Source organism: Mixophyes fleayi, chromosome 6, assembly GCF_038048845.1.
Source record: "Mixophyes fleayi isolate aMixFle1 chromosome 6, aMixFle1.hap1, whole genome shotgun sequence".
NCBI classification, from domain to species: domain Eukaryota; kingdom Metazoa; phylum Chordata; class Amphibia; order Anura; family Limnodynastidae; genus Mixophyes; species Mixophyes fleayi.
Genome location: NC_134407.1, coordinates 81,299,904 through 81,327,537, shown reverse-complemented (window position 1 = coordinate 81,327,537; position 27,634 = coordinate 81,299,904). Strand labels below are relative to the sequence as shown.

At 40.2% G+C, this 27,634-nt stretch overlaps 1 protein-coding gene across 2 annotated transcripts in view; it reads left to right on the top strand.

The window, feature by feature from the left end:
- Nucleotides 1–27,634, top strand: part of STX8 (syntaxin 8) — a 154,578-nt gene that overhangs the window by 12,249 nt on the left and 114,695 nt on the right. For both annotated transcript variants that reach the window (XM_075216955.1, XM_075216956.1), the window contains 3 exons: nt 493–592; nt 8,797–8,891; nt 9,888–9,998. In XM_075216955.1, coding sequence (XP_075073056.1) covers nt 493–592; nt 8,797–8,891; nt 9,888–9,998 — 306 coding nt within the window. The remainder of the gene's footprint in view (nt 1–492; nt 593–8,796; nt 8,892–9,887; nt 9,999–27,634) is intronic.

Genomic DNA, 27,634 nt, shown 5'->3' with positions numbered 1-27,634 from the left:
GGCTGTTTTGTTGCAGTAAATATGCCATAACCAGTGATTAAATGTAAATGAAACCTTCACGTTGACAGTAACTACTTAAAATTGCTGACACCCAAAGTTCAAGTAAGAATTTAGTGAGTTTCTGTATAGAAAATTAGCTTTGTAATCTTTTCCTGGGACCCACAGTTTTGTTTTTAAACTACTAGTTACTACTGATTGTGTTTCCTCCATCTCTTGTACATAAAATACCACAGGTATAGGGAAAGGGGTGAAGCGGAGGGAGTCAGAAGCCGACGTTTGTGAAATAATATATAGGTAGTATTTGATGAGCTCAATTTTGGGCACTGTATATTATTGGCATTGACTCCAGTGGAACAGTACCCGTAGCGGGCAAAATGGTATTGGCAAAACACACTCTAGTGTCTGAATAGTATCAGTACCTCTCCCGATTTTTATCTTTACATTGTGTGCATACATGAAATAGTGTATCTGATGATTACATTTTGGATGCAGGTTGTCTACTTATGATGCCACGTACCATATTGCACAGGAGATTGCAGAGAAAATCCATGAGAGGAACCGCTACCTGCGGAATGGAGAGAACCCCGTCAAGGTAAAGTCGCTGGATGCTGAATATTTGCTGGAAAAGCATAATCCAGAAATATAAAGGAGATTTTTTTTTTTTTTTTTACCACCTTGTCTTAATTCAGGACAGATTTAAAAAAATGAGATGCATCCTTAAGTACTTCATCTTGTACATCAATTCCACTGATGATTGTGACCCTGGCTCTCCTGAAACGTGGAACAGTATCCAAAGTTTTGTGTAGAAATAACCTTTTAACTATTTGTATTTGTTAATATGATATCCTACCTGCCACCAGTTCAGATTTCTGTTGGACAAAGGAGTTGTGACCTACTTCCAAAGGGGCATGGTTTAGATGGATTGAGACTATTTTCTCCATATCTTCCAATTGGGTATATTGGGAAGTATTTAGACTAGGGGCAGCTCTATTGCTTTCTCTGCTGAGAAAATAAAATTCCACTATTAGGCTTCAGTGGGACAGAACCACCCGGTGGTCAACTTATCCTGACAAATGTTAGTATGGTTGCTTGATATTTCATTCCACTGCTACATTCTTATTAATATTGGATCAGGCCACAAAATACCTGCCTTTACTGTGTGTTTAGGTGAAATGTAACTCCACAAGAAGAGACAAGTAAGTCCATATATTGTTTACAATTTGTTTTTTAATGTAACCATTGAAAGACAAGACATAACTTCAATAAATGAAGCACCATAAGTTTAAACACTATTGTAAGAGGTATCTAGGCAACAATGTATAAGTGATAACTAGATATTATATACTCGCATACACTACATTGTGAAAAGTAACTGTCCACCCATTCTAATTGGTGCTTTTGGCCATTTCAGCAACACCCATTGCTAAGAGGTGCATAATATCAAGCACACAACCATGCAATCTCCATAGTGAAACCTTAGCAGTAGAATGGGTGTAACTGAAGAGCTCAGTAACTTTCAATGTGGCACTTTCATAGGATGCCACCTTTTCAACATGTCGGTCAGCTGTAATTGTTGTATTGTGAAGTGGAAACGTCTAGGAGCAGCGACAGCTCAGCCGCAAAGCAGCAGGATAGACAAGTGCACAGAACGGGTCCTCCAAGTGCTGAAGCGAATAGCACGTAAAAATTGTCTTATCAGTTGCAACACTCACTTCCGAGTTCCAAACTGTATCTGGAAGTAGCATCAGTACAAGAACTGTTTGTTGGGAGCTTCATGGATTGGGTTTCCATGGTCGAGAAGCCACACACAAGCCTCAGATAACCTTGCGCTATGTCAGACATCCACTGGAGTGGTGTAATGCACACTACCATAGGACACTGGAGCAGGATGATGTATCGCACTTCACCATCTGGCAGTGAGATGGACGAATCTGGGTCTGGTGGCTACCAGGAGAATGCTTCTACCCAAATGCTTACAGTCAACTGTAAAGTTTGGTGGAGGAGAAATAATGGACTGGGGCTGTTTTTTCATGGTTTGGCCTGGGCCTCTTTGTTACAGTGAAGGGAAATGCTAATGTTATAGCGTACAATGACGTTCTAGAGAGTTGTGTGCTCTCAGCTTTGTGGCAACAGTTTAGGGAAGGCCTGTTCAAGTATGACAATGTCCCATGCAAAAGCACGGTCCACCAAAAAAGTGGTTTCGCCCTAGTTCGCTGTGGAAGAACTTGACTGGCCTGCACAGAGCCCAGTCTTCAACCCTTTGGGATTAATTGGAACACCAACTGTGAGCCATACCTTATTGGTCAACATCAGTGCCCGATCTCACTAATACTCTTGTGGCTGAATGGATGTGAATCACAGCAGGCAAAAGTCTAGTGGATAGCCTTCCCAGGAGAGTGGAGGCTGTTCTAGCAGCACAGAGGGGACCAACTCCATATTAATACCCATTATTTTGGAATGAGAAGTTCAGCATATGGATGTGCTCTTTGGATGTCCGCAATACTTTTGGCCATGCAAAGTATCTTAAATCTACAATCAGCCTTTTTGGCTACTTTTTTTTTGACAAGTTTATAAACAAATTCTGCTAACCGCCATTTTTACTGATATGATTTATGTAATATAAAAAGTATAACAAGTGGAATTATCAGCAATATAGAGAACAGAGGGTTACAGAAATTAGAAATAAGAGATTAAAAACAATACTACACAGGCCCCTAATCACTGTGTTAATGCATGGAATGTGTGGTTTAGTAAAAACGAAAAAGAGGTTTAATGGGTGTGAATCATTTTCTGATTTATATAAACCTTTCTGACATTCAAAGAAAGATAAACAGAGCTCTCCAGTTTCCACTTCCATCATATGGCATTGTGGGAAAATATTAATGTGACTATAAACATGCACATCGAAAAATCTTTCTCTATTTTTAGTTCTTTCAAAACATGTGTACAACTTCTCAGTGTCTTTTCCACACATGATTAAATTCATCCCAATATATTCTGTTATGAAGGAACACAAATCTATAATTACTGCCTTTGCGTTTGTATTGCAAACAGTTGCTCTTCAGTTTCGGGTGCATGGCTTCAAAGGCGTTTTGTTCCTTTTTTTTTTTTTTTTTGGGGGTCAGAATTTAATTTCTTAGTGTGCACCTAGAATTGCGCATCTCAGCCGAAGTGCAACATGGTGGCATAAAACAGGTCTTATTAAAGGTATGGGATGAAAGCCAAAAACATGCAGCTCTGAGTTTTTGCACAAATTAAGTGTTTCTGCAACTGGTAAAATAACTATACACCCACCGCACTCCAAGGAAAACCATGAAAATATGCCCAATCCACCCTGTCATCTACTCTCAGTAATCTTTCACTGCACCAACTCCTTCCCTCTGCTTACATAAAGCACTGCTTCTCCACCAACACTGCAATCTTTCTGTGTAAACTTACACACCTTGGCAGAGATCTGGGTGCAGTTGCACATGGCAGGTACAAAGCTGCTGTTGCACTATGCAGCAACATTTTGGCTTTAACATTCTCTGAAGCATCAGTGGCCCTTGGGGTGTAAAGCAGTCATTTGTTAATCTACATAATGGAATTACATTTTTTAGATGTATACAGTCTGCAAAATACTGCAATAGTGCAAAAGCAACCAAAGAGTTTTTTAAGGCTAAAAAGTGCAATGTTATGCAATGGTCACGTCAATCACCTGAGCTGAATCCGATTGAGCATGCATTTCACTTGATGAAGACAAAACTGAAGGGAAAATGCCCCAAGAACAAGCAGGAACTGAAGACATTTGCAGTAGAGACCTTCCAGAGCATCACCAGGGATGAAACCCAGCGTCTGGTGATGTCTATGCGTTCCAGACTTCAGGCTGTAATTGACTGCAAAGGATTTGCAATAAAGTATTAAAAAGTGAAAGTTTGATGTAGGATTGTTTAGTTTGTCCCATTACTTTTGGTCCCTTAAAAAGTGGGAGGCACATAGAGAAACCGTTGTAATTCCTACACCGTTCACCTGATTTGGATGTAAATTCCCTAAAATTAAAGCTGAAAGTCTGCAGTTAAAGCACATCTTGTTAGTTTAATTTCAAATCCATTGTGGTGGTGTATAGAGCCCAAAATATGACAATTGTGTCGATGTCCCAATATTTATGGACCTGACTGTACTTGTTTACACAGGCTTACTAATATCACATTGACCAACCACTATTAAGAGATCTTCTGGTATATCTGATTGATGCCATGTCTTTGAAAACTTTGTTATATTCCTTTTCCAAGTTTCCTCTATTTCATTTTCCTCCTGCAGTAAAGGCATAGTCCTAATTTCAAGTAGCACACCACAGCCCATCATTTCTGATTACCACATAATTAGAGACCTTTAGACCCCAAATCATAAAGAATTTCTTTTGATGCAGAGTTACTATGTAAACTCTTTAAAGTTTTACAAATGACATAAGAAAACAAACAAGCAGAGTTATTATTCAATGAAGTCTCCTGACAGAAACAATATAGGTCAATTTAAACAATTTGAGGTATCTAACTTTCATTGATTTATACCTTGTATCAATAAAGTAAACAAATAAATTAGTTTTAAGTGTCTCGTATAAGGCAGGTAGGGGCAGCTAAGGTTATCCCAGTGACTTTACCTGCTGTTGAATCACAGTTTTGTATATGATACAGTATTTCTAATCTACCCTATTGCACCTCTCTGGGTGAATTGCTTGCCTTTGCTGACAGAAGGACACAAGGCACACGCTTGCTTCTACTGTAAACAGCTGTCCTTAAAGACACACATGAGGAAACAGGCCTGTTTGTGGTCACAACAATGGCTGCTGACCCAAACCCAGCACATTGGTTTAGTCATAGTCTCTCTGGAAATTCTAGAGGAGAAGCCAGTGTTTTTATTGCAGGCTTGTTTTTCCACTTAATTTTTCCACAATGTGTTTTGTTGTCACTAAGTGCAGTCAGTAAAACTGTGTTATTATATGGTCATGCGGATAGTGTCATTGTTTTTCTGTTTTATTGTACTATTTGCTAGTCTGAGGACAGCCCTGTTTAAGGTGGAGTAAGGTGTTTACATGAGGTAAGCCATATACATGCTCGTATGATGACCAGTGCAGTGACCTTATTTTCCCCATGAGCAAATCACTTCTCAAAATTGCATTTGTTCAGCTAGATAAAAAAAGCAAGGTTTCTTAGGTTTGTATTTAATGTAATGGCATCTTTGATGTGCATATTGTGGATAATGTAGTTTAAATGTTCAAATTAGGAGCAATTTTTAGAGCCTTTTCAAATACTGGTTTAAATGACCACTTAACCCCCGAAATTAAAATTCTCTGAACCATGAAGACATTCTGCGGCTATTGGAAACAGTAGAGTATATTCTCCACACTGTTTTACAGACGGCTGATACTCCTCCTACATATTTATGACAATATCCCCCATGGGATCTGATGCAGGTCCAAAAGCTGAAGCTTCAGTCCTTTGGAGGTATTGTGATTTTACTGGTCCACTCCCTGTGTAGGAGGTCACAAACCCATACAATACATTTCCAGTAAGCAAGTTTGCAAGGTTGTCAGTCACTGGCTGCCTGTTTAGTAGAGAAGCACCTTCCTGCTAACAGAAAGTGTGATGGAGAGTATATTGAACATATTTAGTTGAGACTTCTGCCATACTGAAACAAAGGTGTTAGATTTTAGGAAGGCTGAATTTGTAGAGATGGGATAATGTATAAGTGACTCTTTGGCAGATTGGAGGAACTTGAAAGGAGTGCAGGAGAGGTGGGGAAAATTAAAAAGTGCAATACTAAAAGCAACAAACCTTTGTATCAAAAAGGTTAAGAAAAGGAAAAGGAAGCCAGAGTGGTTTGCAAAAGAAGTAGCAAGTATAGTGAGAGCAAAAAAAATGGGCTTTAGAAATATATAGAGAAGATATATTTAGAATATATGCAGAATAATGAAGACAAACAGGTGTATCTTGTTAGACAAAAGGAGGCTAAGAAGGTAATCAGATGTGCAAAGGAACATGCTGAAGAGAAAATGGCCCAATCAGTAGGTGAAGGGAGTAAAACTTTTTTTTTACATATATAAGTGAAAGGAGAAAAACAAAAGGATTAATAATAAGAGTAAAGACAGAGACTGAGGGGCATATTTACTAAACTGCGGGTTTGGAAAAGTGGAGATGTTGCCTATAGCAACCAATCAGATTGTAGCTGTCATTTAGTTAGTGCATTCTACAAAATGACAGCTATAATCTGATTGGTTGCTATAGGCAACATCTCCACTTTTTCAAACCCGCAGTTTAGTAAATCTAGCTCTGAAAGTCTTGTTGAGGGAGACAAAGAAATGGGCATGGCAGATCATCTTAATTATTTTTGCTCAGTATTCAGTACAGAAAAAGAGGGGAAGGGGCCACAGTTAATTTGCAAGTATACTCATAAAAATGGTTGATACAAGCAGGGTTCTCCCCAGGAAATGTTGCCAGCTTGGGGGCAGTAATAAGAAGTAGTAGTAGTGGGGGCAGTTGTAATACATTGCAATAATATTGAAAACTGTTGGAGGTTATTACCCACACCTTCCAGGACTGGTCAGACTCTTGGTCAGTGGTCTAACGCACCGTGCTGGAAGTAGTTCTCATATAGTACCTGTTCTAATAGGAGACACAGTGGTTTATTCTATTATAATAGGACTTCAAGAGCCGGGTAAACACAGCTGGGTGGAGCACCCAGGAAATAAGTGCTGGATAGAACACTGAGAAGTATTGTGACAGGATGGACCGCCTATGCCACCCTGTCTGTTGTTGCTGGGAACCGGCTGGGCTTACATTGCCACCACCCCCTTTCTTTATTACGAATACGCCTGTCCTGCCGCAGTAGGAGGAGCCTGCTGCCACCACTGGGCTCCTTTATGGCGCCCAGCACCACGTTCCGGTGAGAACTCGCGCACATCAGTCCCTGCCCCATTGGAGCTTACAGTCTAAATTCCCTAAAAGGAACAAACACAGAGAGATCCCCCAGCACACTGCTATAGCCAGCAACATATCTGCCATTCTTACTGTAGATAAAAATGCAAAAGTCTATAGGGTGGTCCTAACTCTAAACCATGAGAGTCCCATATATTTGGGCCATACATATCTGTTTTTAAATTGAGAGCTAACTTACCAAAGAGGTACCCTAGAAGCCTCCAAATAGCAATCCAATGTCAGCACTCCCCCTCAGCTACTGACACCAACATGCCTCTCAGACAAATAAAGAAATGGAAGTTGCTCAAATCAATTTATAGGCTATAGCAGGTGGCTGAGGGGGGGGGGGGGGGGGGTGCTGACATTGGATTGCTGTTTGGAGGCTTCTGGGGTACCTCTTTGGTAAGTTAGCTCTCAATTTAAAAACACATATGTATGGCCCAAATATATGGGACTCTCATGGTTTAGAGTTAGGACCATATATTAGCAAAAGCACTGTGGAGTGGTGGGTGGCTTTAACATACATTTGCAAATGTGTGCAACTAAGACTTGCATTTTTATCTACAGTAAAAATGGCAGATATGTTGCTGGCTATAGCAGTGTGCTGGGGGATCTTTCTGTGTTTGTTCCTTTTAGGATAACCCCACCCTTTCATGCACCTGCTATAGCCTATAAATTGATTTGAGCAACTTCCATTTCTTTATTAGTCTAAATTCCCTAACAGACACATACAAAGACAGCGAGAGAGACTAGGGTCAATTTGATAGCAGCCAATTAACCTACTAGAATGTTTTTGGAATGTGGGAGGAAGCCGGAGCACCCGGAGGAAACCCACGCAAACACAGGGAGAACATACAAACTTCACATAGATAAGGCCATGGTCGAGAATCAAACTCATGACCCCAGTGCTGTGAGGCTGAAGTGCTAGTCAATAAGCCACTGTGCTGCCCACATCAATCAATAATGCATGTGTGAAAGGGGGGAGAAACCAAATTGGCCTCCAGCCCTCCACCCCTTTGTCACATATTCCCCCCCCCCCCCCCCAAATCTCCCTCCACTAGTCACATATAACCATGACTTCCAATCCTCCCTGCTGTTGTTACATAAGACCACAGCCCTCCCTCACTTTGTACTCTTGTCACATATACCCCCACCATTCTTCCCATGTTACAGATTCCCCACCCTCCTCGAGTTTCAGCCTGCTTCGATGGTGGTGGACTCTGGTCTTAACCGCACCTCCCATCTCTGGTGCCCCATGTGGAAAGGAGCTCCCACAGACCATCCACTTCAAGGAGCTGCTTCTGTGTAGTGAAGTATAGCTCTCTGTACTTTGCTTGAGAATAAGAGCTGCTATAGTGTCTGGTGGAGGAAGGGAGACCCACACCTGAAAGCTGGTGCTGGGATGAAAAAAAAGAAAGCTGTGGGCCCACCTATGACCCCAGCTACCCTTATTATATTGTACACATACCCCTGACTTGATGTTTCGTATATTTTCTTTTCTTATAGATCCACAGTATATCATTGTGGCTGTTGCAGGTGTTGGTGCTTGTACTAGTGAACAATGCTCTTCACCCTCTGCTGTATCCCAATAATTAAAAATAAACTATGGTTAAATAGTACCTGTCACCTAATCAAACAACATAGGCAACTATTTTGTGGGCTGGACTGATATTCATGAGAATTAAGTCTCTGTTCTCAAACCAATGACGTCACTGAAGCATCTCATGTGTAAACTTGTCATCTTTTTGCTTGTGTGTGTGTGTGTGTGTGTGTGTGTGTGTGTGTGTGTGTTTTCTTGTCTTACAACTGTTATTTATCAGCACATGTTCCACTATTTCCGCAGATAAATATGGCTGTGAGGACCCTCATGAAAAGGCTAAATGAGAATATTGGCCAGTTGAAGGATTCCTTGTTGAGATCGGTCTCTACACGTCAGATGTATCCTTTGGTAACAGACCTCCGGTGGCTGCACAGCTCTACCACCGTGTCCTTTTTGACAACTGTAGCTATTTTTTTTTCATGTAGCATGAACTTAACAGGAGGAAATGACTAAAATTTTGCCTCTCCCTTATAGCTTTTGAAACCCATCCAAGCATCTGCATATAGCTACTATTTCTTTCCTAATTACCAAGTTCCAAACAAGACAATTTGGTGGGTGATAGAGAACGGATAGTATAAGTCATAGCAACCAATCCGGTTCCTGCTACTATTTTCTAGTACAGTTTACAGAATGAAAACAAATGTCTAATTACTGATTACAACAGATTGCACTGCTTTTTCCTTGTGCACTATTATTTGTAAATGTAACAACTCTATGTATTGGATTAGAACTAACCTTAAAACCACTATCTTACTAAAACAGATGAAATTTTTTACTTGCAGTTAAGGCGATTTCCCATAGATGTCTTTTGCCTCCTATTCTGTAATTTATAGTGCATAAATGTGTTCATCTGTGGGAACCCTTGGATACATTTTGGTTATCCTTGTTTGTATGCTTCAAAACTGACTCCATCCTCTGTCTCTGCATTTTCTGATTTTTAAAGTTCTTTTCCCCATCAGGCTGTGGTGGTTTTTCTATAACAATGGCATGAACTGAAAATAAGATATGATAGGATATTAAAGTGCCATATTTAAAAAATCAACAAAAACAGCCAACTTTATAATGATGCTTGATATTTAAGTTTAACAACCTTCAGTTGTTGTAGAACACATTAAACAGAAATTGATAATGCTTTTACAGAAGGTGCATATCTAAGTAACATTAATCAACAGTGCCAGGTTAGAGATTATGATGTCACAGAACATTGGCTGAGTCAGAATGTTGAGCAGTCTGTGTGCACAGTAATGTGGTCTCTCATAATCAATAGCAAGTTATTGGCATAAATGACCCTTTATTTGCAAGGATCATATTGACTTAACTTTGAACCTACATAGTACACAGCTGGAGGGAGATCGAAGGCAGAACCTTGTAGATGAGCTCCTGACAAAAGAGCGTCAACTTGAAACATCTTTCAAAAGTGAAGGCACAGAGCCCGATGTCATAAGGTGAGAATTGTTATTTGTCTTGTTGTTCCAACATGTCACTAATCAACTGATAAAAAGGTTCTCCACCCATTTTTTGTTAGTAAATTCCCATAATTAATTAGTATATATTTCATTCAAGTATTTGTTTTTGGTGTCTTATGGCTGAAATATAATATAGCAACCTATTGTTTCAGAAAGCAATAATGGTTTCTGAAATGTAAAAATGGTCGGACTGAGTGGTGGCTTTGTGCCATTGTCAGATGGAATTAAGCAGCCAGGGCTTGTAGAAAGGGAGAGGTGTGAAAGCTTTCAGTATTCACTTTTTGGTTCCTGCTTCAATAGTATGAATTTTGTTGTTTTTTTTTGCTATAAGGCAGCAGAAAAATGTGTATGAAAATGTAGTTCTTACATTCGCAGAAATGGACATTGCGTCTCGGTATCCTTTGTAGATAAAAAAAAACAAGAAATAACCAAAGCACAGTTTACTATACATCTTATGAGTGAATGAAGAGGAACATACACATGTTTCAGCTTGTTAATACATTTGCTTATTTAAATACATGTATAATGCTTCAATTACTGATGAATGGTGGAGGCATACATTACAAACTGGTACCTAGGTAAGAATGTTTTAACTTTGTAAGCTGTACTAGAAAAATGACAGCTAAAATCTCATTGCTGTGTATGGGCTACAGCACCTCTCGGGCACATTTACCTATACACTCCTTTTCACAAAAGGCCCCAACTTGTTTAATGATATATTAACAGTATTTATTGAAATGATGGTTCTTTTTAATGGTAAACTTCCTTTTTATTATGCAAATTGGTCTGTCTGTCACAGCTTGTTCTCCTCCTATTGTGTATATGAAACTATTAGTATAGTATTATTATTTACTTTTACCTGATAAAGGACATTCTGTCCCCCCAAATTAGCGCAGTTTGATTTTAACCTTAGTAAGTAATCTGGAAATCTAGAAGTGCGATATACGGGTAAGATTTCTGTGCTCCTGTGGATTATTGATATTTGCAGATGTTGCATATCTCAAATTGCTAAAAGCTGTCCCTTGAAATGCTGAGTTTTTGGGTGCTGTGTGTATTATGAGATGTACAACTAAGCAGTTGTAATAGACACAACAGTCGCTTTGTAGACAGAATCAATATTGATGAGAAGGCAGCCTATTAATTCACTAACTAAGTTGGGACATCAAGGAGGCATAAGGTGCAAATGAAGTGATGTCCCTAATTCCGAGTGAATTGATAGGCTATATTCTCGTAACTTTGGCTCGGCGCACATAATGACTTTTTCCGCTGTTTGAGATGACAGGTGCTCTTTGAGTATTACAGATTTGTCATGCTTTGAAGTTTTAGTGTTGGCACATGTGTAATCAGTAAGTAATGTAAACCACAATCCAGTATGTTTTTTGAGCAGGGATGGCAAATACAGGATTTGCAGCTCCTTGTTGACAGAACCATTGTTGAGCTTATGAAGCTTGTACAGTCAGAGCACAGGATGATTATTGTTGTGATATAATGTCCTGCTGGTCTTCTGTAATGAAGGTGAGGACTCAGGATATGCTTGCCTCATAAGACATGACCAGTGATGCAATGATGTTTAGTATGTAAACATCATACAGGATGTATGTAGGGTCTGAGAGATCGGTTTTGAGAAAACAAGGAATGACTGCATTGCTTAACAAGTTGTACACAAAATTGAGCAAGCATGTTGCAGAATTTCCAGTTATGAATGTTGAAAGGTTGCAGTATCTATCCCCAGGGTTTCTGTATCATGATATTTGGAAACATATATATATATATATATATATATATATATATATATATATATATATATATATATATATAAATTATATATAAATTTTCCAATGTTACACCATACTCTCATATACAGCTTGGTATGAAAATATTTGGACAGTGACACAATTTTCATAATTTTTGCTCTGGGCGCCACCACAATGGATTTGCAATTAAACAATGGTGATGCAATTGAAGTGCAGACTTTCAGCTTTAATTCAAGAGGTTGAACAAAAATATTGTATGAAACATTTAAGAATTGCAACCATTTTTATACACCAGTGTTTCTCAACTCCAGTCCTTAGGACCCACTAACAGTGCAAGATTGGCGGGTGACCAGTGAAAGAATTATACCACCTGCTACACTGTGTCAGTCAGTAATGAATACACCTGTGCTCCAGCAAAGATATGGAAAACATGTACTGCTAGGGGGTCCTGAGGACTGGAGTTGAGAAACACTGTTACACACAGTCCGATAATTTCAGGGGCTCAAATGTAATTGGACAAATATAATCATAAATAAAATGTTCATTTTTAATACTTTGTTGCAAAAGTCTGAAACCTATGGACATCACCAAGTGCTGGGTGTCCTCCTTTGTTATGCTTTACCAGGCCTTTGGGACAGCTGTCTTCAGTTGTTGTTTGTTCATGGGTCTCTGCCTTTAGTTTTGTCTTCAGCAAGGGAAATGCATGCTCGATCATGTTGAGATCAGATGATTGACTTGGCCATTGTGGAATAGTTCACTTTTTTGCCTTTACAAACTCCTGGGTTGCTTACATAGTATGTTTTGGGTCATTGTCCATCTGTACTGTGAAATGCCGTCCAATCAACTGTGCTGAATTGTGCTGAATCTGAGCAGACAGTATATCCCTATACACTTCACAACTCATCTGTGCATCGCCGCATTAAATTTTCTCTGCAAAGTCGCTGATTTCCGGCGACTTGCAGAAATTGCTCTTTCATACATTTACACCCAAGCCTCATCCATACTTTTTTCTTCCCATCATTCTGGTACAAGTTAATCTTAGTTTCATCTGTCCAAATAATGCTGTTCCAGAACTGGGCTGTCTTCTTTATATGTTTTCTGGCAACGTCTAACCTGGTCTTTCTGTTCTTGAGGCTTATGAATGGTTTACACCTTTTGGTGAACCCACTGTATTTGCTCTTGTGAAGTCTTCTCTTTATGGTAGACTTGTATAATGATATGCCTACCTCCTGGAGAGTGTTATTCACTTGGCTGGATGTTGAGAAGGGTTTTTTCTTTACCATGGAAAGATCTTTCAATCATCCATCACTGCTGTTGTCCGTGGACGCCCAGGCCTCTTTGTGCCGAGCTCACCAGTGCTTTATTTTTTTTTCTCAGAATGTACCAAACTGTTGATTTGGCCAATCCCATGGTTCCCGCTATCTCTCTGATGGATTTTTCCGTTTTTGCATCCTAAGGATGGCGTGTTTCACTTGCATGGAGAGCTCCTTAGACTGCATGTTGTGAGTTCACAGCAATAGCTTCCAAATGCAAATCATCATCATCATCATCATTTATTTATATAGCGCCAACATATTCCGTAGCGCTTTACAATTGGGGACAAACATAGTAAACTAATAAACAAACTGGGTAAAACATGCAAAGAGGTGAGAAGGCCCTGCTTGCAAGCTTACAATCTATTGGACAATGGGAGTTTGACACATGAGGTTAAGTCTACATTTGCAGTCGGCCCAGCCTGACTGCAAAGGTAAAAGTGACTCATAAGCTAAATGATCCTGTCACACAACAATGGTGATCAAGGGGTAGTTGTATACCAGGTGGTAATAGGGAAATGTAGTGAGGTTAAGAGGGTGGTTGAGTAATATTATAAGCTCGTCTGAAGAGGTGGGTTTTCAGAGAACACTTGAAAGTTTGTAGACCAGAGGAGAGTCTTATTGTGCGAGGGAGAGAATTCCATGTAGTGGGTCCAGCCCAGAAAAAGTCCTGTAACTGGGAATGGGAGGATGTAATGAGGGTGGATGAGAAATCTTGTGCAGAACAGAGTTGCCGAGTTGGGAGACATTTTGAGACAAGAGAGGAGATGTATGTTGGTGCAGCTTTGTTGATGGCCTTGTAGGTTAGTAAGAGTATTTTATATTGGATTCGGTAGAAAACAGGCAACCAGTGTAGAGACATACAGAGTGATTCAACAGAGGAGTAACGATTTGCAAGGAAAATCAATCTTGCCGCAGCATGCAAAATAGATTGTAGGGGTTTGAGTCTGTTTTTGGGAAGGCCAGTAAGGAGGGAATTGCAATAGTCAATGCGGGAGATAAGCGCATGAATTAAGGTTTTTGCAGTGTCTTGTGTAAGATATATGTGCGAATTCTGGAAATGTTTTTTAGATATATGATTTATGGTCATGTTATCAACAGAGATAGAAATGTCAGGTATGCTCTTGTTGGTGGGTGGGAATATTATTAACTCTGTTTTAGAAAGATTAAGTTTGAGTTGGCGAGAGGACATCCAAGACGAAATGGCAGAAAGACAGTCAGTTACACGGGACAACACAGATGTCGAGAGATCAGGAGAGGATAGATAAATTTGGGTATCATCCACATAAAGATGATACCTAAATCCAAAAGAACTTATTAGATTTCCAAGAGAAGCGGTATAGATAGAGAACAGCAGAGGACCTAGCACTGAGCCTTGCGGTACTCCAAATGATAAAGTAAGCGGAGCAGAGGTGGCCCCAGAGAAATTAACAGTGAAAGAGCGATTAGAAAGGTAGGATGAGAACCAGGATAGAACAGTGTCTTGAAGCCCTAGGGATTGCAGCATTTGTATGAGAAGAGTGTGGTCAACGGTGTGAAATGCAGCCGAGAGATCCAGGAGAATTAGGAGAGCGTAATGGCGTTTAGTTTTAGCAGTGATCAGATCATTGACAACCTTAGTCAACGCAGTCTCTGTGGAGTGTTGAGAACGAAAGCCAGACTGAAGAGGATCCAACAGGCTGTTTGTGGAAAGGAAGCGTGTGAGGCGAGTGTAGGCAAGTCTCTCTAGAAGCTTGGAGGCGCATGGCAGCTGAGAGATGGGACGGTAATTTGAGAGAGAGTTTGGGTCGGAATCTTGTTTTTTTTAGAATAGGAGTAATCACTGCATGCTTGTATAGTGACGGAAACATGCCAGTAGAGAGCGAGAGATTACAGATTTTAGTTAGAGGTGAGATGAGCACAGGAGGCAGGAATCTACCATTTTGCGAGGGAATAGGATCAAGAGGACTGGAGGTAGAGTAGGAGGATAAGAAAAGAGTAGAAATTTCCTCTTCATTTGTGGGGTCAAATGAAGAGAGGGTGTCAGAGGTTGGTGGGAAGGAATTGAACCAATTGCTTGTCGAGGAAGAGGATACCATTTCTAGTCTGATCTTATCAATCTTGTCCTTTGAAATAGGAAGCAAGATCCTGGGCACTGATAGTGGATGGAGGGTTTGGGGTGGGAGGATTGAAAAGAGCTTTAAATGTCTTAAAAAGGTGTTTGGGGTTGGAAGCCTGAGCATAAATAAGAGATTGGAAGTATGTTTGTTTTGCAGTGTCCAGAGCATTTCGATAGGACCGGTAGATAGAAGTATAAGTGAAGAATTCATTAGAGGTGCGAGATTTACGCCAGTGACGTTCTGCTTTACGGGAAAGCTTTTGAAGATTTCACGTTGCTGTAGTGTGCCACGGCTGACATCGAAGTCGACGTGTAGTATGTAGTGTCTCTGGAGCCACTTGATCAATGGCTGTTGCTAAGGTTTGGTGAAAAAGAGGTACTGCCATCTCAGGGGAGGAGAATGTAGAGATAGGGGAGAGAAGGTGTTGGAGAGAGGTGGAAAATTGTTGAATATTAATAGAATTAAGATTTCTGCGGGTATGAGGAGGCTTGGTAGAGTTAGACAGTAGAGAGGTTAGAGCAGTGGGGATGAGCTTGTAGCTGATTAGGTGATGATCCGAGAGGGGGAAGGGTGTGTTAAGAAAGTTAGAAAGTGAGCATAGTCTAGAGAAAACAAGATCAAGGCAGTGGCCTTCCTGATGAGTAGATGATTCAATCCACAAAAGAGGAGGTTAGAGAGAGTAGTTTGGAAGCAGCCTTGGAAGGTGGGTTATCAATGGGGATGTTGAAATCACCCAGGATGAGGGTGGGGATGTCTGAAGTTAAGAAGTGAGGGAGCCATGCAGAGAAATCCTCAATAAATTGTTGGTGTGCTCCAGGGGGACGATAGATCACTGCAACACGTAGAGAGAATGGATTAAAAATGCGAATAGCATGTACTTCAAAAGATGTGAACGTGAGTGATGGGACATTTGGTAGAAGTGTGAACATGCACTGTGGGGAGAGAAGTTGTCCAACCCCACCTCCTTGTCTGCCTTCAGGTCTGGAGGTGTGGGTGAGATGGAGGCCACCATGTGAAAGTGCTGCAGGTGAGGAAGTGTCTGACTGCATGAGCCATGTTTCTGTTGTTGCCAGAAGGTTGATGTTTTTTGAGAGCAAGAGATCATGAATTGAGGTAAGTTTGTTACAAACAGAGCGTGCATTCCAAAGGGCACATTTAAAGGACTTTGGAAGAGAGGGGAGGCAGGTAATGTGTTTGAGGTTTGCTATAGAGCGGTAGTGTTCTGATGCATGTGTGTGTGAGGAGTGTGGGGGACCTGGATTAGGTGATACATCACCGGCTAATAGAAGCAGAGAGAGAAAGATAGGCAAGGGGATTGTAAGATGTGTGATCTTTTATTTTCTGGCGACAGGTGGAGGTTGTACTTGTTAGAGATAATAAATAGGACAACAGTTCATGGGTGTTAAATAGAGGTGAGTGGAGTAATGCAGGTGCAATGTGGACAAATGTTTGTGTTGGTGGAGGGGTGAAAGATGACACAGTCCTAAAAACAATGCCATGAAAGGAGACCAAGAAGAGCAGTTTGTTAAACATTGTGATGAGAGTAAAAGCAAAAAAGTAAGGTTTTTTTTAAAGATTTACCTCTTTACAGTGTACCGTATAGACAGACAAGTATTGCAGAAATAGACTTTGCAGATATAGCTTATTCCTGGGAGTAATCCAATGTAATTCAATGTTTGTCCAACTGTGATGTCTAACTGCATTTTCGTCCACTTTGTGAGAAAATCCCACTTAGTGTAGAAATCACAACCGTCTAACCCCACATACGTCTCCCCATAGACTGAATGCCACAATTGGAATCAACTCCAGACTTTTGCATGCTTAATTGACACAGAAAGAACAAAGGAATAGCCCACACCTGTCCATGAAACAGCTTTTGAGTCAATTGTCCAATTACTTTTGAGCCCTTGAAAAAGAAGGGACTATATATTAAACAGCTGTAAATCCTAAACCCTTCCTCCACTTTGGACATGAATACCCTCAAATTAATACCCATATTCATTATATGATGTAACTTGAATAATAACAACAAATATATATGGACCTAACTATATTAGTTCTTATACTTTAGTTTTAGTGACTTAGTAACTTCCATTAAAAAAATAAGTCTCCCCTCCCATAGTGTTAACAACAGGTATAGTTTTTCGAATGAACTGTGTTTCATCCTTACCTATACAACCTGATGGCCTCTGTGTGAAATATTAAAGGAGATCAGACTTCCGGCTCTAACAATGTTGTAACACATCTGAACACCTGAGTTTCCAAGATATCCATACTTACAGGCCGATGTCAGCTGTCCAGATCCGTCATGTTGTAAGGTTGAGCAGGAAGACCTGCGTTCTTCCCTGCTGTTTTACTTTATGACCAGTGCCGTGTTGAGTAGGTGGGGGCACAGATTAACTATAGTAATAATCAACAGTATGTACTATTAGGGAAGGAGATTTTACATTTTTTAATTGTAGTTTCCCTTTTAAGTTTTATTTAATTAATGGAATCCTTTTCTTTTTCCCATTACAATGCTTGGGCATGACCATGCCACTATTTTTATGGATGTACATTTAAATTGTGAACTTGTTGATACGTTTTTGGTTTTTTTAAATAGTGCCAGCATACTCCGTAGTGCTTGTCATGTGTGCCATGATATGTAAACTGCTGGTTTCTGATCTTAATATTCAAAGGGGATGACTATAATTGGCATATTTGCGTCTGTAAAATTATATAAACTGGCAATTCTACTGAATGTATTGCAAAATATATATATTAAAGAATGCTTCATTTAATTAATCATCAACCGTAAAGCATTCTGTAGCATTACATACTGAGGTACTTTTTAATCACCTTTTAAAACTCCAGATTTGTCCCATTATAACACTCGTGGAACCCATCACGTATGGCATGTTTCCATGAGCTGGTTTGGGTGCGCACACAGCATGGAACGGCTATTTGACAGTCTAATTTAAGCCATTAGAGCTGGCAGTTTGAATAGGGCACAGGGGCAGAGGTATTGGAGCGATGCATGTGCCTTTTCTTTTTATTTAAGAGTTAGAATGTTTTGACTCCTGTTCCGGCCCTTCACTCCGTGTCAGTCATTCCCTGTTCCCTGAGCTGACAGCTTCCGTCCCCTATCCTTCGTGTCAGACGTCTGTTGTCCCATGTTCCACTTATCGCTCTGATGATCATATGAGGTTCTGGTCCTAATACCTGCATCCCCTTTTCTTAAGAAATTAACCAAATTAATCACAGTTTATATTTGGTCATAATTCAGTGAGTCTCAGTCAGACAATTGAACGTTGCTAAGGGATTTTAGTCATCAAAATATTTCTTTTTAGAAGAAAATGTTAGACTCAACAAGGGAATACTGTGTGCCGTTCTGCCCGCTCAGCAATTTGCTTCCAAGTATTAAAATTTGTCAGATATACTTTTCTTGTTTAGACGCAGTACAGAGCTTGGTTTATCAGCTTATCATTCTGCAATCTTTACTCTCTGTTCAAAACGACTATAGTGTTCTCTTAACATTATTGATGTTTATGCGTCTTATTTCCATTCAGATGTAATGTATTTCATAACAGTTTATCTATATCACAACAGAACTCATGGGGCAATTACATAGAAAGTTTAAGACCATTTATCATTCACATAAATGTATAGAAAACTTTCTGGAGGTTATCACAACATAACATATTTCTGATGAGGTCAGGGGATGTGATTGGTGGCCTCTTTGGGCCTTATATCGTGCAATTTGCTGCTAAAATGTTCTACAAATTTCTAATTGACTGCCAGAATCTCAGCATGTTTCGACTCCCTTTTTTAAAATAAACAACTCATGAGGATCAGACGTATGGGGCAAATTCACTTAGCCGCGAGGTGCTGCTGGACATTGGTAAATAAGGTACAGAAATCTCTGCTCAATTTCCCTCGCATCTCTATCAGATGCAAGGGAAGATGAGCGAAGAGTTTAGTAAAAATTCAGACGTGATGTGTGTCTGCAGACCAGAGACACATCGTATCATCTGCCCCATAATATGACATTTACATAAAATTTTACAGTATGGTCAAGGAGTGAATGAAATAAGACAAACATGAGTGCCACTAGTAATCCTGTTCCCATTTCAAACACAAGGATATCTGTTCATGACATGCATTTTCACTTTCACTTCTTAACTAGCTAAATCGTGTTTCATGAGTTGTGGTTTTTAGACTAGAAGTAGTTTAATAGTAGAAATAAAATGCCACGCAGAAAGGTGCAAGGCCACGTACTCGCCCCTGTCCTCCAGTTCGCCTGATATGTAAATATACATAGAATGGTTAAAAGCTAAGGATATAGTGTTGTCCCAGCCCTATCTTCTATAATTTGCACTACACACAACTGGAGATTAAGGAATACTGCTAACACAAAGATTTGTGGCCACATCTCAAGTGTCTCTTGGTCAACTTAGAAGTCCTACCATTTTAGGGCCAAGTCACATACGACTTCTAAATCACCTATGTGTTCTTGGGTGCCAGTGGCTAGTCTTGAAGACTAGGCGTTGAACGGTCGCTGTTATTGGTCTGTATTTAGATGTATAATAAACAATATAAATATAAACAATGAATTAATGCTGCCTTCCCTTATGATAACACCAAATTAATCAGACTGCACACTATTTTATAATGGCTAATGCAGTGGTTCCCAAACTGTGCGCTAGGGTGCCGCTGTGATCTCACAGGGGTGTCATGGCCAGGGCCGGTGGTAAGCAAGGCAGGGAATACTTGTAATTATTTTGGCTTTGGGGTGCCTTGAAAAAATTATAGAGACCCTAAGGGTGCCTGAGAAAGTTTGGAATCCACTGTGCTAATGGTTGAGCATTGTTGCATAGGGCTCAGTGTGTGGCCTCTCTGAAGCTCTGGTTGAGTGGACTGAGTGGGAAGCTTGCATAGAATTTTAGGTAAAACAATGCCTCTTCGATAGATAAGCCATTGAATTGGACGCTGTAGCCCCCTGTTCCTAAAAAGCACTGTCATGTTTTCTCTCTGGACGCATTACTAAGTCCTATAATTAGTTACATCTGCCGCTCTAATCAAAAGCTATCTGCACACTCCACTGGGCTGTGATGATTTCAGAGGTTTAAGTGATTAAGAGGACTGAGGCAGTGGGTGGCTAATTGGATAATCTTTAATCTTCACACCAGCAAAAGCTGAACCACTGCAGATCAGAGGAAGAAGGAAGTTATGCCTTGTTCTGTGGGAAAGTGCTTACCAAACATGTCAGGGAGATTACACTTTCCAACAGAGATAATCGCCAAATGTCTCTGTATCAATTTGAAAGGGCTGACTGAAAAGGATATATTTTAACTGATTTCTTTAATGAGTGTTGGAATGAAAGGAAGCTCAGAGAAATATAATAGAATGGCTTGAAAATCCAATACCTACTAATTCAGTTTTTACTCAGGTCCAGGCTTCGGTTTAATATACTAGGCCGGAGACATCTTCTATGGAGAATGTCTTATGCCTGTGTAATTTAGTTATTCAAAATAATAATTGTTCTTAGAAAAAAATGTCATATTTTGACTGTTGGAACTGTGCTTTTATAATATATAATGCATGAAAAATTCCACATGTTTAGTCTTGGTAAGGCTGAGTACACACTACAAGGTTTTCAGACGATTATCGGGCCAATCAAACAATAAACATCTATTTGGTCCGTTATCGTGTTGGTGTGTACACTGCAACAATTATCGTTCCAAAACACACCATATAGTTTCTCTTGGTTTTTAAACCGGACTAAAAATCTCGTTCACTGAAGGAACGATGTTCGTATCCTGCAGTGTGTACACACTCACGACCGGCAGTGTCCATAGATCTCTGTGGAGTGTGCAGAGTCACAATCTTTTCAGCTGATGGTTATGACCGATAAAGAGAACAGATCTAAAGATAAATCTTGTAGAATGTGTTTAGTGTGTACACATGAATCGGCATGCTGATCAGGGCTTTTTTTTTTTTATAGTTGGTAAAATCACTCTCTCATCTGGAGAAATTTTGTATAGTGCGTACCCAGCCTAACGGAGTCCTAGTTCCACTTTATTGTCTTTTGTGTACCATTTTAAGAATAATAGGGAACTGTCATCTTTTTTTGGCATAGAATCCAAATAAACCTGGAAATCAGCAGCTCATGTCTTCACTCACCGGATTGCCCTATTCTGTTGTCTGCTATTTTTTTATTTTTATGAGTGAACAACATAACTGAAATATAAATATATATATATATATATATATATATATATATATATATATATATATATATATGGTAACACATATAAACCATTCTTTGCATGGTCAACAAGTCTGCAAGATGGACATTGCTTGAGTATGTTATCAAGGTAAATTGATTGATTTGGAAATTCAACACTCATGTAACTGTACTTATTCTTATAAGTGGGAATATCATGACAAGTGTTTAGGTCAGTGTTGGCTAACATGTGACACTCCAGGTGTTGTGAAACTACAAGTCCCAGCATGCTTTGCCAATATATAGCAGCTTATTGCTGAAATAGTATCCTGGGACTTGTAGTTTCACAACACCTGGAGTGTCACAGGTTAGCCAACACTGGTTTAGTTAGAGGTAGCAGATGAACACTACATGGAGCACATGCATACTCATCACTCTCTATTTGCATTCTCCATCCATTTTGTTCACTTTTCTCCAGCTGTGCTTTTCCTCCCATCTCACTCTCACCCCAGCCTTGCTGTAAGTAGTTCTGAGTTCTATTCTGTCCGAGCTGTCTGCCTTCATGGCAGGTGGAATCCTGGAATAGTGGGGTCACAAGCCAACAGCTTGGGAATTGTTTCTTTCAGTAATACCTTCTACAACCTAGCCCTTAAAAGGACAAGGACTCTCCATGACTCGCCTTTGAGGATATTGACTAGCAGGACAGGCTCCAGAGCCCACTCCTAACATTCTTAACAGCTGTATACTGAACCATTTCTAGTGGCAGGTATAATATGCTGATCTATATCTGGTGCTAAGTTTACTAGCCTAAATCATAATCTGGTATCTGGTAAAATTAGGAGAGTAACAGCTCAGTAACCCAAAGGAGTCTATATATTGGATCAGGCTCGGTCAGATGGTTGCACCTGGGCTGGTTTCACATTCCAGCCGGCCTGCTATCAAATGCTGACATGTAAACTGGGATTTGTAGATCCACAACAGCGGGCTGATGTGATAGTATTTAAGGGAAACTGATACATACAGCCTAAGTGTAAATTACGACTTATTACAAAAAAAAATTCTACACATATTCTCAGCCAGCAGGTGGTGCTGTTTCTCTATAGTAAAGTATCAGGTTATATCCCTATGTTTCTTACATGGAATGAGCAAATAAACCACCCTCTTTCAGCAATGCTTACACCAGCTGACAACATTACCTTTTATATATGTTAAGTACTCACATTTTGATAATCACAACTAATCAATGCCTTTTTAAGGATTTGTTTTTATTCTCAGAATATATAGCACAGAACCACCAACCCTATGATTATTTTTAAATTCCCAATTGTAATATTGATATTAGTAGGTCCAGTCATAATGCTGTCCAGAGTAAGATTCTGTTGTGTGTACATCAGAGCACTACTGCTCTATAGCAAACCTCAAACACATCACCTGTTTCCCCTCTCTTCCCAAGTCCTTTAAATGTGCCCTTTGGAATGCACGCTCTGTTTGTAACAAACTTACCTCCATTCATGATCTCTTCCTCTCAAAAAACCTCAACCTTCTGGCAATAACAGAAACATGGCTCACGCAATCAGACACTGCCTCACCTGCAGCCCTTTCACATGGTGGTCTCCATCTTACCCACACCTCCAGACCTGAAGGCAGACAAGGAGGTGGGGTTGGACTACTTCTCTCCCCACAGTGCACATACACAGTTCTACCAAATGTCTCATCACTCACGTTCACATCTTTTGAAGTACATGCTATTCCCATTTTTAATCCATTCTCTCTACGTGTTGCGGTGATCAATCGTCCCCCCAATGACTCTATATCTAAATCATGTTACATACATCTAAAAAAACATTTCCAGAATTCGCACATTTCCCACACAAGACATGGCAAAAACTTTAATTCATGCACTTATCATCTCCCGCATTGACTATTGCAATTCCCTCCTTACTGGTCTTCCCCAAAACAGACTCAAACCCCTACAATCTATTTTGTACGCAGCGACAAGATTGATTTTCCTTGCAAATCGTTATTCCTCTGCCGAATCACTCTGTATGTCTCTACACTGGTTACCTGTTTTCTACCGAGTCCAATATAAAATACTTTTACTAACCTACAAGGACATCAACAAAGCTGCACCAACATACATCTCCTCTCTTGTCTCAAAATGTCTCCCAACTCGGCAACTCTGTTCTGCACAAGATTTCTCATCCACCCTCATTACATCCTCCCAATCCCAGTTACAGGACTTTTTCTGGGCTGCACCCACTCCATGGAATTCTCTCCCTCGCACAATAAGACTCTCCTCTGGTCTACAAACTTTCAATTGTTCTCTGAAAACCCACCTCTTCAGACGAGCTTATAATATTCCTCAACCACCCTCTTAACCTCACTACATTTCCCTATTACCAACCGTTACACAATTTCACACAAGACAACTACCCCCTGACCAACATTGTTGTGTGACGGGATCATTCAGCTTATGAGTCACTTTTACCTATGCAATCTGGCTGGACAGAAATGCAAAATGTAGACTTAACCTCTTGTATCAAACTTCCATTGTCCCATAGATTGTAAGCTTGCGAGCAGGGCCTTCTCACCTCTCTCTCCATGTCTGTTTTACCCAGTTTGTTTATTAGTTTACTGTGTTTGTCCCCAGTTGTAAAGCGCTTCGGAATATGTTAGCGCTATATAAATAAATGATGATGATGATGATGATGATAACACTGCTAAGAAGAGTGATTAGAGAGGCAATGTGCAATTATAATCCTTTTTAATGAGTGCTTGTTGCAAAACTGGCCAGTAGATGGCACTGTACTCCACCTAATTATACAGTAGTACAGAGGGGACAAACCAAAGCTTTATAGCACTTGTCTCTCTACATTGTCTTAATATGTCACATTCATTTTACATCCTACTTCCAGCAACATTTCCTAGCAGCGTTTTATTTCAGCTAGCTCCCAAATGACCTGTTTTGCATCCAGAACCTCCTGTCCCACTTTCTTTTTGCATTGTTTCTTTTGGGATATTGTAAATGAATATGTATGGATAATACTCTGCTTTTCCTCCATAAAAGCGGTACCTAAATGTATAATTGCTTCCAACATGTATATTATGACCTGTTTATGGTTTGTCATATTTGTAACTGTGTAGCGTAAGTTGTTTTATCATTTTGCCAAGGTTCATGTCTAGAAACACCGGAAGTACTCTTTCCTTTTTTAATAAAATGAATTGTGTCCCTCCTTGGCCATTTGAGGGGATGTACACAATTGTGGTTTACCAGGCTGTATTTTAGTTAAATAAAAATGAACTGGGTTCTCTCGTTTTCTAAATAATGCCATATTAAAGGATCTATATTCATACAAAAGGCATAAGGATCCTATGCCAGGGATACCCAGCAACTCTGAAGTACCCAGGCCCATCCACCAAATCCTGTCCCGGCAAGGCTTTGTATTGTACATTGTACAGCCAGTTCCTGCTTAAATTACCACCTTACTAGCTCCTATAATAGTGTCGCCCTTCAAAGTGATGTCATTATTGGCTGCCGGGATCTTTATTGCTCGGAATTCTTTGATGCCTCTTTTTGAAGCAGTCGGTATGACGAGTCTGTCGTGAATGCCAACTTCGGTGTCATAACGTCGGGGTATGTCTTGTCAGCGTTTAAATAGTCACAATAATGACTACCACCAGTTTAGTTTCAGATGTCCACTTTATCATTACAGACGCGATACTCTTTTGTGAGGTCAATCAACAGGGCAGACATGGTGGCAATGAAGAGTTTGTAGTAACCTGTCAGTCCCAAAAATGCCCTAATTTGTCTTTTTATTTACAGGGGGTAGACAGTTTGGAACAGCTTCAGTATTGTTACTTTGAGGTTTGATGACAGCAGTTTAATATTGTATATTGAAATAAGCCGTCTAGTGTATTTAATGCTGGTTTTTCTTTAGCTCTTTTTTGTCATTGGTGTCTACCAGTAACCTTTGGTCAAGTCCAGGATTGTAATATATCTGGCTGTTCCCTGTCTCTCAATTAGCTCTTCACCATGAGAAATAACATATGTATCAAATGTATAGCATTTAAAAGGAAGTCTTCTCAGAGATTCAAGCTTTATTTATGTTTCTGGATTAATACTATGGATTGTGATCAATCACTATTATTATTATCGTAGATTTGTAAGGCGCCACAGTGCTCTGCAGCACCGTACAGTAGGGAAAACAGGACATGCATAAAACAGGACATACAAGGCCGACAAAATAAATGCAGACATGAAAACGAAGGGTATGAAGGACCTTGCTCATTAGAGAGCTAACATTATAAGTGGAAGAGGGCATAGCTGAAACAAGAGGAGCGAGTGTGGCTTAGAGTGGAGATTGAGACAGTTGTGAGGGTGGATTAGTGTGAATAGTGTTATCAAGGATAAGGTTACCTCTATAAAAAAAAAAAAAAGAGATGGGTTTGCAAAGTGCATCCAAAGATTGGAAGGCTGTGGGAAAGTCTGATTGAGCATGGTAGGGAATTCCATAAGTGGGGAGCAGCACAGAAGTCTTGTATGTGCGAGTGAGAAGTGGTTACCAGAGATGAGACAAGGTGCTGGTCAAAGGTAGAGCCAAGAGGGCGGGAGGGAGAGTATTTTTATATGAGATTTGAGATGTATGCAGGGGTAGTGTTGTTGAGGGCTTTGTAGGTAAGGGTGAGTAATTTGAATTTGATTCTGGAGGACACAGGGAGCCAGTGTAGAGATTTGCAAAGTGGTGCAGCAGATGTGGAGGGGTGAGAGAGGAAGATCAGTCTTGCAGCAGCATTTAGGATGGATTGAAGTGTGGATATATGGGTGTCAGGAATGCCAGATAGATGAGAGAATGGATTAGAGTTTTGGTAGCATGTTGAGTAAGAAAAGGGCGTATTCTGGCAATCTTTTTAAGGTGTAGTCGACAGGACTGGGATAGAAGCTAGATGTGAGGAATAAAGCAGATGGTGGAGTCAAGTGTGACACATAGGGCAGTGGGCTTGGGAGACTGAGGAAATTGTGGTGTTATTGACAGTGAGGGAGATTTGAGGGCAGGTGGTGACTCTGGCAGGAGGGAAGATAATAATCTCAGTTTTGGACATGTTGAGCTTTAGGTAGCATTGGGACATCCATGTGGAGATAGCAGAAAGACAGTTGGTTACACAAGATAGTATAGGGGAAGAGATATAGATTTGGGTGTCATCACCATAGAGGTGGTATTGGAGGCCGAATGAGCGAATTAGTGCCCCATAAGAATAGGAAAATGAAAAAAGTAAAGGGCCAAGAACAGAGCCTTGTGGGACCCCCAACAGATAGTGGGTGTGGAGAGGAGGATGTGTCAGAGGTAGAAACACTACAGGAGCAGTTCGATAGGTAGGAAGTGAACCAGAAAAGAACTGTGTCGCTAAGGTCAGTGGAGTAAAGGGTGTGTAGGAGAAGAGGGTGTTTAACAGTGTCAAAAGCAGCAGAGAGGTCCAGGAGAATGAGTATGGAGAAATGACCCTTAGATTTAGCAGTAAGTAAATCATTGGTCACATTTGTGAGAACAGTTTCAGTGGAATGTTGGGGGCGGAAACCTGATTGCAGAGAGTTGAGAATGGAATGAGAGGAGAGAAAGTGAGACAGGTGTTTGTACACTAATCGTAGAAGTAGTTTGGAGGCAAAGGGGAGGAGAGAAATAGGGCGGTAGTTGGAGAGAGAGGCTGGATCGAGAGATGGTTTCTTTAGAATTGGTGAGATGAGCGCATGTTTAAAGGAGGATGGAAATGTGCCAGTGGAGAGAGGTTGAAGAGGTGTGTTAAAGGTGGGTATGCAGTGGAGGAGACGGAGCGGAGAAGTTGGGAGGGAATAGGGTCGAGTGGACAGGTTGTAGGGTGAGATAAGATGAGCGCACAGACTTAGTCTTCAGTTACTGAAGAGAATGAATTAAGGGTGGATTGGAGCATGATGGTGGGTGGAGTGAGTGGAATTTGACATGAGGAAATATATTTTCGAATGGTGTTAATTTTGTCTTTGAAATAGGTAGCAAAATCATTGGCAAGGAGGAAGAGGTGCATGTATCATATCATAATCACTATAGAACTCTTCAGTTGCATCTAGCTCAAGCATGTTCTTTACCTCCTCAGTAACGGCCTGACATTTGTACACAGTTGCTGGTAGATTAACCCTTACGCCATGTTCTATGATAATGTCATATTTGATGTGGCTGGGTCAGGTAGCTCAGTGAACACACCTCTATTCCTTTGA